General features: G+C 56.0%; 2 protein-coding genes and 1 pseudogene across 5 annotated transcripts in view; all 3 read right to left on the minus strand.

Annotated features, from left to right (window-relative positions):
• The window catches only part of BMP1 (bone morphogenetic protein 1), a 44,037-nt gene extending 41,049 nt beyond the window's left edge, over positions 1 to 2,988 (minus strand). Inside the window, exon 1 of one of the 2 annotated variants that reach the window (XM_043562050.1) lies at positions 2,510 to 2,973. In XM_043562050.1, coding sequence (XP_043417985.1) covers positions 2,510 to 2,663 — 154 coding nt within the window. In that variant the 5' untranslated portion in view covers positions 2,664 to 2,973. Of the gene's footprint in view, positions 1 to 2,509 lie in introns of both variants that reach the window. The other variant, XM_043562067.1, reaches the window with a different exon arrangement.
• Positions 2,989 to 3,662: 674 nt separating this feature from the next.
• SFTPC (surfactant protein C) lies at positions 3,663 to 6,403 on the minus strand. Of its 3 annotated transcripts, XM_043562083.1 has the most exons (7): positions 6,273 to 6,403; positions 5,411 to 5,569; positions 4,959 to 5,081; positions 4,594 to 4,704; positions 4,342 to 4,425; positions 4,070 to 4,217; positions 3,663 to 3,869 (listed from the first exon to the last, which is right to left on the minus strand). In XM_043562083.1, the coding sequence occupies exons 1-6, from the start codon at positions 6,339 to 6,341 to the stop codon at positions 4,080 to 4,082; spliced, it is 684 nt and encodes a 227-aa protein (XP_043418018.1). In that variant the 5' UTR covers positions 6,342 to 6,403; the 3' UTR covers positions 3,663 to 3,869; positions 4,070 to 4,079. The 3 variants fall into 3 exon arrangements, with proteins under 3 accessions (XP_043418018.1, XP_043418028.1, XP_043418036.1); XM_043562093.1 differs by lacking the exon at positions 4,342 to 4,425; XM_043562101.1 differs by lacking the exon at positions 5,411 to 5,569 and having other exon boundaries at positions 6,273 to 6,383.
• Positions 6,404 to 7,096: 693 nt separating this feature from the next.
• Positions 7,097 to 8,327, minus strand: LOC122468679 (annotated as a pseudogene).
• Positions 8,328 to 9,279: the final 952 nt, after the last annotated feature.

The raw sequence follows: 9,279 nt of genomic DNA on the forward strand, positions 1-9,279 counted from the left end.
GAGAGATGGAGAGGGTCAAGGGAGAAGAGGGAAGCAGACATATCAGGTGCATCCAAAGGAGGTAAATCCAGGTACACCTACCACCAGAGCTCAGAGAGGGCAAGAGGACACAGCAACATAGAGAAAAGAGCCCAGGGACCTAAGGCTTGAGGGTTGTCAGTGTGGGGTCTTAGGGAGTCAGGGCAGAGGTACGCAAGGCTGCACTAGTCACACCCAAGAGGGAAGCCTGATCTGACCCTGAATCTTGGCCTTGTCAGGCTTTCAGGCCCTCTCGGCCACCCCCCAGGCCTGGCCCAGCTCCCCACCAGCCTCACTTCACCCTGGTGCAGAGCTTTCTCCAGAGCCCTTGTTTGAAGTTCCAACTCAGCCAGCCCCACCCTAGCATGAAATCCGAGACTGGGGATAGAGCCCTCAGCCTCCTGCTGCCTCTTCCAAAAATCACTCCAATTCCAACCAGGAGTGAAATACATCAGAATGACTTCCTACCCATTCTTTAAGGCCTTGCCTCCTGCATGAGGACCCCCCCCCCCACCTTCCCAGCCTGCTGTGATCACTGTTTCTCTGCCACCATCACCACTGGGACTGTAGAGGGACAAGAGGCTCCTTGAGCCTTTAAGTCCTTTCCTTCCAAGGTGGCACATAACACATTGTGGTTTGTGCTGTTGTTTACACGTCTTGTGCGCCTGCTGGACTGGAAGCTCACTGAGGGCAAGGGCCATGTCTTACACTTTTCTGTATCTCCCACAACATCAAGCCCAGGGCCAGGCACATATTAGCATTCAGTACATGTAGACCAGTAGAATAAACAAGTAATACAAGGACAGAGAAAGGGAGAACACTTCCTTTTCCTGAAAACCAAGCCCATTCCTCAGAAAAAATAATGAAACGAGAGTGTGAGGCACAGGACACAGGGGAGTAGGCAGCAAACATTTATTAAGTGCTTACTGTGTGTTAATCTCTAATAAGTGTTTTATATATGTCCTCATATTTAATCCTTACCACCAACTCTACAGAGAGACGTATTATCAGTTCCATTTTACAGGTGAGAAAAGCCAAGTTCAGAGATGATAATTAACATCCGCCAGGCAGTAGAGCTAATGAGCTGTGGGTCCAGGATTGACAGCTTAGGTCGGCCTGCCTTCAAAGGCCAAGCTCTATCTGCTTAGCCTCATGCCCACCCCAAGCCCAGGGAGAAAGATGATGGCTAATGTCTGGGTCACCCACAATCCAGAGGGGGTGGAGAAGAAGGGCTGAGAGATTTGGCTTCTGCTCCTCCCACTGGAAGAAGGGTCTCCTACTTTGCAGCTTACTGTGATCCATTCACCCAAAGTGGGGAGCCTAGGGTTAGGACTAGAGTGACCCAACCTCTTATGCCACATACAGGCACTCTTAGAACCTTAGGGACTGTGCCACTGCCCCTGGCCCTGGCTATTTGGAGACAGGCTGAAATCAGAGGCAGGAAGTTGAGGAAAGGTTCTGACATCTTATGCCCTGTGTGTTCTCTTGTCCCAGGCAGCCTGTTCAGGGTCATCTGATTAGGCAAACGGCCTGTGTGCCTGGCCATCTGGTCACTCCAGGGGCAGGACCCCTCTGGGCCCAGCAGGAGTGAAGGGGTTACTTGGGGTCTTCATGGACAAAGAACACACACACGCAAACACACACTCCAGGGCCCTGACCTCAGCTAATTAGCCTCCAGTGTCTGTGGACTGAGAGAGCTGATATACAGTATTTGAGTTCTCTGTGTTTTTCTCCTTTCCACCCTAACTTGGCCTTGTTAGGTCTCTCTGGCACATAAGGGCAGAGGTAATTCCCCCTCCCTGGCTGGCTTCTCTAACTTTGACAGCTGTCTCCTCTGTCCCAGAAGGTTGCTGTGTTTGGTGGGGTGACACATGGGATACCCAGGGAGCATGATTTCAGAGGATCCCTAGAAAGACTTTCTTCTTTCTCTTGGCTGGGTGGGGGCCTCAGGAGACTTGCTGCTCAGAGATGCAGGCCTCCCGCACCCCCTGGGCAGACAGATGTGCAGCCTGGGGGCAGCCCAGACAGGCTGGAAAACACCAATGTCCTGGAGCTTGAGATGGGAGAGAAGGGAAAAGTGCACGCGCGCGCGCGCGCGCGCACACACACACACACACACACACACACACACACTCACACACAGGAGTTTGGCCAGAAAAGTTTCCTGCAGGAGGAAAAGCCTCCTTGGCCGCAGGTTTTCTCCCTGGACCCAAAGAGCTTTCCCCAGGAATCCTCTGGGAAGAGGAGGCAGCGGCAGCAGCTTCCACAAATAGCAGCAAAACTTCAGTCCTAAAAGTCCCCCAAACTTCCCCCTCCCTCTCTCCCTCTTTCTTTTGTTCCCCACTGCATTGCCAACCAGGCAGCTCCCGGCTTCCCACACTGGACTGTCCTCCCCCAACCCCAAACCCTAAGCAGCCCGCGCCTCCCCGCCGGGCCTGCTCGCTCCCCGGCCCCGGCGCCCCTGCCAGTCGGCGGGGTGGGGGGCGCCTACCCGCCTTGCAGGGGTCTTTGTAGTTGACGGGCTCCGTGTCCTCCTCCTCCCCCAGGTCATAGGTGTAGTCGGCCAAGTCCAGTGGCCCGCCCGGCCGCGCGAGCAGCAGCAGCCAGAGCAGCAGCGGCAGCGGCAGGCGGGCCACGCCGGGCATGCTGGAGGGCGCGGCGGCGGCGGTGGCGGCGGGCGCGGTGGCGGCGGCGGGTCGCGCCCGGACGCGGGAGCCGGCGAGAGGGGAAGCGGAGGACTGGCGGCGAGGGGAGGGCGCTCCCCTCCGCTCGCCCGCGCGCTCCCTCCCCGCGCTACCCACCCCCCCCCCCCTCGCGCGTCTCTACCTCTCCCCCTTCCCTGTCCTCGCCCCCCTCCTTCCTGTCTCCCGCCCCCTCTCCTGCGCGGCTCCTCGGCTCTCTCCCTGAGCCTCCAGCCTTCTCCGCTCCTTTCCCTTCTTTCCCTCTTTCCTTCTCTCCTCCCTCCCTCCCCCCCCCCCCTTTTTAGGGAAATGAGCTCGCTGGAGGGCGGGTTTTCGCCTGGAGCTCGGCCTCCCTCGGGTCCCGGACAGCGCTCTGCCGGGTCGGGCCGCGCGCCAGCCGGGGGCGGGGACCGCGGAGAGCCGGCCCGCCCCGGGAGGGGGCTCGGCCGCCCGGGGCGCGGGGCGGCGGGGCCGGGGAGGGGGCGCCGGGCCCCGGGGTGCCCGGCCGACGGCCGCTCCCGCGAGGTGCCCTCTAGTGGCGGCTGGTCCCGTGGGCGCCGGGCCCGAGCCCCATCCCGGGCAGCGGGACACGCTGTCAGGTCTCTCCCGGGCTTCAGCTCGCCTCTGCCCCCTCGGTCTCTGACTGCGTTTCTCCGCCCGCCTCTCTCGGTCTCTGCCTTTTTCGGACCCTAGCTCTCTCCCATCGCGGTCCCTGTCTCTCTAGTTCAGTCTTTCGGTGTCTGGCTGTCTCTGTCTCTCTCCCTCCCTCGGGAGACACCACTGGGGGGCGCCTCGAGCCCGTGGATTGCCTAGTCCCCTCGCCACTGCTCCCCCGCCCCCGCATCGCTCCTGGACGAAGTGGGAAGGGGAAACCCCCATTGCTTCCCCAAGGTCCTACCCTTCCCCTGACCCACCCACCAAGAGCGGGAGCGAGAGGGTGTGGGAGATAGAAAAGGCTCACCCTTCGTTTTTCAATCGGGTTGCTTTATTCTTTCATGGTAGTAGCCCCCTGGCCCCAGGAGCATCTCCGCTGCCCGTTCCCACCTCTCCCCACAGCTCCCATTTCTCCAGCACCAGTCCCTATGGTGTGGGCAGGAGCAGCTTCCTGCGTCTCTGCAAAAGACCCTTTGCTCATGGATCTTTCCTGTCCATTTGGGGTTTCCACAGGCCCTGAGAAGCAAAGAAACACTGTTTATTATGAGAGGGAGAGAGACTAGGGGGAGGTATCTATGAACCTTCCCTCCCCTGAGCTCCCTAGATGACCTGGCTTCAGTGGATCCTCCCTGTTGCTTGGTCAGCTGACATGGGGAGGTGGCCCAAGCCTTCCTGGGCCACAGCTGCTCAGTGCCCTGGCAGTCACACCTGCTCACCTGAGGGGTTCTAGATGTAGTAGAGGGGCACCTCGCCACACAGGGTGCTCACAGTGGTGCCCAGGAAGTCCAGGTCCACAGAGGATGCTGAGCCAGCATCACGGACCTCCTCCTGGCCCAGCTTAGAGGTAGACACTGCAGGCTTGACCTGGAAAGAGCACCTGATTTTGAGCCTGGGAACTGAGTTTTTGTTCCACCTGTGGCCCTTATTGTGGGACCTCAGGCATGTGAGACCATCTCTCTGAGCCTCCTAAAAGCCTTGGTTTCCTTACCAGTAAAGAGGGGGCTGTGCTGGAGTCAGAAGCCCCCAAGTGGTGAGGCTCAGCTGAGGCCAGCAGCTTGGCATCAGGGCGGGGCTGGGGAATAGGAGGGAAGGTGTGACACAGGTGAGTCTGGAGAGGGGCACTCACCTGGCAGCCCACAAGGAGCAGCGCTCTACAGGTGACAAATAGCTGTCATCTCAAATGCTCCTCTGAGCAGCCCTGGGAGGGGGACAACTTATTCCTCCTCACTCACACACCCACCTGGAAGTTGCGGAACTTTCTGGTGAGAGCCTCAAGACTTGGGATGTTCTCTGGAGCCATCTTCATGATGTAGCAACAGGTTCCTGGGGCTGGCTTATAGGCAATCAGGAGCTGAGGACAGAAACCCCAGGGTTCATTCAGAAAGGCCCTGCCTTACTCACTCCCTAACCCTGATCCTGGGCTATCTCCCTCTAGGTTAGGCACCAAAGGCAGTCATATTGGAATCTGGGGATCAGCCTGGGCAAGCAAAAGAGCTAGGGGCTGGGGAGAGATGGATATGCATGAAATGGCACAGCTGGGTGGGTCTAGCAAAGCCTCGTCATTGGCCCCCCGTCCCCAGCATCAGGCGGTCCAGGTATACCCACCCGCTGGTAGTCATACACTACAATGCCAGTGGAGCCGATGGAGAAGGTGGCAGTGGTACCCACACGCTCACTCAGGGCCAGGCGCTGCTGGGCTTCTGGTCCCCCAATGCTCATCTCTAGGACCTGAGGGAGGGCATAGGGTGGACTGACATTTCTCTTTCCCCACTCATCCCTTTGGCACCCATGTCCACTCTCAGCCCTCTTTACTCAAATGCAATCCCTTCTTCCCTGATAGCTCAGAGAGCCTGGAAAGAACAGGCTGCCATACCAGCAACAGGCCTGGTGCAAAAACCCAAGCCCGATTTGCCACCAGGTGCTTCTGTCCTTTATTGAGGCACCCTTGCCTCCTCCCCTCCGGTCCCCTTGGACCATTCATTGTCTACCCAGCCCATTCAGCCTCTCTGTTTGGCATGTCCTGTGTCCACTGCCCACTCCATCCCAGGCCTGCTCACCATCTCGGTGTGTTTCTGGCTCATGTGAAGACCCATTAGCAGGGCCCCTACAATCACCACGACCACAAGGACTACCACCACGACGATGATGAGGAGGCGTTTGAGGTTCACAGGGCAGCAGGGGATGCTGAACCGGCCCCGGGGGGCTGCTGAGTAGTCCTGACATGGTGAGGCAGGCAGGGAGATAGGTGTGAGATCATGAAGTTGGCCCTTCTTCTCCCTGCACAAGCTGGATACCCTCCCACAGCTGGACACCAATACTATGGACATGCAGAAGAGGGTGAGATCAGAGAAGGCTTCTTGGAAGAGGTGGCCTGGATTCCAACAGAAATGCTTAGACGTGAAGTCTAGCATGAAGAGACCCAAGAGACTCTGCTTTGCTAGTCTCATCTGCTGTTTCCTCCAGACCCCTGGCACCCCGGCCATGCCCAGTCCCTCTCTGTTCCCCCAAATAATCCACAATCTCTCACACCTCCCCGCCTTTACACGTACTACCCCCTTCTTCCTACAATGTCTGCCTCTTCCACCTAGTGAGCTCCTACCTATTTTTCCAGAGCCAGTTCAAATGTCATTTTCTCTGCAAAGCTTCCTGTGACTTCCCAAGTAGTGGCTGCTTACAGAGCGCTCTCTATAGCCCTTTCTACTGACCACTGTGGTGGCCCTCAGCCCCTCACATTGGAATTATTGGCTGCCACGTCTGTCTCCCCGAAGGACTGTGCCTTGGTGGTTGGTGTCCCTGCCCTAACTTAGCACAGTCGTGGGTTAGTTAAATGAATGAATTTGGATGAGGAAACAGTCTCAGAGAGGTTGGATGAAGCAGGGCCCAGCTCACACACACGTATACACACACGGTCACACTCACCGGCGGGCTCTCAATCAAAACCTCCTTGCTGCCCACATCCATCTTGCTGCAGACGCCTTCCCCTCTCATCCCCCAAGTGTGACTAGCATCTTATATGTGCTAGTAGGGAGAGGGGACAGAGGTGAAGGATCCAGGCCCCTTCTGCCAGCCAAGCCCTTGACCTTGAAGCCTGTTTGTTCCTGGCCCTCCAGAACTGATGTCCGGAGAAGCCAGCTGCAAGAGCGCCTAAGGGCTCTTGGCCGTGGCACATGAGTCCTCTTGGCCCGGGCAAGAGCAAAGCTGGGCACACTGAGCAAATTTGCCCTTGGGCAATCTGCGCCTCTCACTGTGGGTGTCTTCCTGGCATTGGCCGTCTTTCTTGCTGGCACCTGCCCCTGCAGTCTTGTGGCTTTCCCTGTTCTTCTGCCAGCTTGAACCTCTCAGGCAGCCAGGGGTCTAACCCAATGGGGAGTCCACCACATTTCCCAACAGAATTTCTCTCATGCATAGGGATGAGCTCCAGGAACAGGAGTGAGGAGGCAGTGCCTATGGACCCAGAAAGGCAATGCTGAAGGCAGGTTGTGCTTTGGCATCCCTTGTGGGGGTCCATATATGGCCATTTCTCTGGGAGCCTCACATTTTCAATTCAAGTATGCCACCTGCCTGGCCCCTTCCAGCACATCTGCTACCTAACCTCAGACTTGCCCCTGGTCATTCTTTTCCTAATTCTGAAAACTCTGTCCCCTCTGGCTATAAATTCATACCCACTAATGTGTGGTTTTTTCCTTCTTTGCTTTGGGCTTGTTTGTAAACTGAAGGCCTCCCCCCCCCCCCCCCCCCACTGCTTTTACTTTCATTTCCATTTATTCTATGCTGAATTTATTCCCCGGTCATATACTGTTGTTTCTCCAGTTTCTTCTGGGATATCTTTCTCATCTGTGCAACCTCATCTGGTTTGGCAACAATCTGCTCTGTTTCAGTAAGGATTATCTCAGGGTGGCAAGGAGAGCTCATGCTGGGATTAATCTCACCACGAACTCTAAATTTAGTTGCTCATTTTGGGGGCTTTGTTCACCTGGATGTGCTCGATGACCAGAGAATGTACCTCTAAACCCCTAAGTTCAGCATTACTCTCTGCATGTTCAAGCAAGTGAGGTAAAAATCCAGCACTCCTTTTAGGCCACTGACCCTGTGCGCAGCCCCACCATTTGGCCTGGACACACCTATCAGCTCCACCATTATGATGATGGAATGGCACACATTGCTTCTGTAAAGTGACATCCTTCAGATACTTGGTGGCTTTTCAGATAGACATGCCCTTAATGATCTGGGGAGTTTCATGAGTGTTCTTAAAATGAATGTAAAGATTTGAACCTCTTGATTTGAATGATTTTGTGGGTTTTCTGCATCAAGTGAGTAGTAACCATTTTCAGAGATCAAGTTGAGGGCTTTTGATAACAGATTCCACACCTGACAGTTCTTTCTTATATCTCAGCAGCCTTGCACAGGGATGGGTGTGGTGACTGATGGGGTCCCAATCCCCTCTTCCTTGAATCTCATCTGCTTGGTGCTGCCTATGACCCTATTCCTCTGTGTTCCTCTTTTTATACCCTCGGATCCTAAATTTTCCTTGGGAATGCTACTCATTCCAGTATAATCCACTTTCTGGACCTTCTATTTCTCCCTTCTGTCCCTTTATCTCCTTCCTCAAAGCCACTTCTTTTGCTTTGTTGTACTAAACCAAATCTACTAATGGCTGCATCCTTTCTCTTGGGTTCCCTTCCACTTGCCAGGCCAGGTGGTCTCTATAGTGCCTTTACCTTGGAACTTCCATAAGTGTGTAAGTCAGAGCCCCACCCTCACTCCTCTAGGCCTAACTCCCTTGTCCTCCTGACACTTTACCTCCAACACTTCACCCCAGTTCCTGTCCCTGCCCTGGGGGCTCCCTCCACACCTTGGCCCTACCATTCAGTCATGAGCTGACCCCCAGCTCTCCAGCACTGGCAGGTTGCCCTTCCCCACAAGGACCCTCTCTCCAGCTGGAGGGCCTTCAGCCTCCAGGTTGCACAACAGCATGGCATCTGAGCTGAGAGTGCCTGAGAAGCTCAGGGAAGGAGAGAGGGAAGGGAAGGGTGTTTGCTCCCACCACCCTCCAATAGCCCCAACTACCCCTTTAAATATTTGCCAAAACCTCTCACAGCAAGTGTCCTAGGAGGAGTGAAGGGGGGAAGGGTCCAGGAAGGAGGGGGAAGCATCCTCCTCTCAACTGTGTGTAGCAGGTGCCAGATGTAGGAGACAGCTGCCTGCAGTGCCCACCCCTGCCCGCCCCTGGTTGTCCAGGCAACGCTGGGATTGATTGGCTGACTCACATGCACTGGGCCTAAGCCAGGTGGGCAGGAGGCCAACAGGAGAGCCAAGGAGGACTGCAAGCATCTCGGGGTCCCTGCGGGCATCTCAGGGGGCCGTATGGTCCAGCTGTGGAGCTTGTTCTGAGCAGGCGCTGTGTGTAGGGCTTGCTGTCATCAGCTGGTGCGGGAAAAGGAATCTCTGTTGGAAAGAAGCCCCTGCTCTCTCAGGTCCTCAGTCTCCCCTGCAGGCTGCCCTTGGGCTGTAATTCTCACAAGCTTTATGGTCCCCCCCCACACACACACACACTTGTTTTTGCCTGTTCAGCAATTGGGGAAAGAACATTGCCCTCAAATTTCATAAGGGGAGTCCAGATGCTAGCACTGAGACTTCTGGAACTGACCCAGTAGAGGTCTTGCGGTCCTCGTCTTCCTTCTCAGGAAGCGAGGAGGGACCTTTAGCTGAGCACGCATAGCTATCACCTCAGCCCCAACAACAGCCCTCTGTTGTAGACTTCTCATGTCTTGGTCTTTACTGAGGCCATTTTTCTCCCCTGGAAATACCACCCTTGATGCCTCTCCACCTCTCTGAGAGCCACCCACCCTAAAAGGCCAGACAAGAGCCAATCGCACCTGCTCTGTGACCACACCACTCCAGGCAGTGCCCCATCCCTCCTCCAAAA

The sequence above is a fragment of the Prionailurus bengalensis genome, chromosome B1 (genome assembly GCF_016509475.1).
Source record: "Prionailurus bengalensis isolate Pbe53 chromosome B1, Fcat_Pben_1.1_paternal_pri, whole genome shotgun sequence".
NCBI lineage: Eukaryota > Metazoa > Chordata > Mammalia > Carnivora > Felidae > Prionailurus > Prionailurus bengalensis.

Excerpts from the sequence above, each read along its gene's own strand:
- SFTPC (XM_043562083.1), bottom strand. The coding sequence starts at position 6,341 with ATGAGAGGGGAAGGCGTCTGCAGCAAGATGGATGTGGGCAGCAAGGAG. Across the intron at positions 5,570-6,272 it reads TTTTGATTGAGAGCCCGCCG|GACTACTCAGCAGCCCCCCG; the intron begins GTGAGTGTGACC and ends TCACCATGTCAG. Across the intron at positions 5,082-5,410 it reads GCCAGAAACACACCGAGATG|GTCCTAGAGATGAGCATTGG; the intron begins GTGAGCAGGCCT and ends GCCCTCCCTCAG.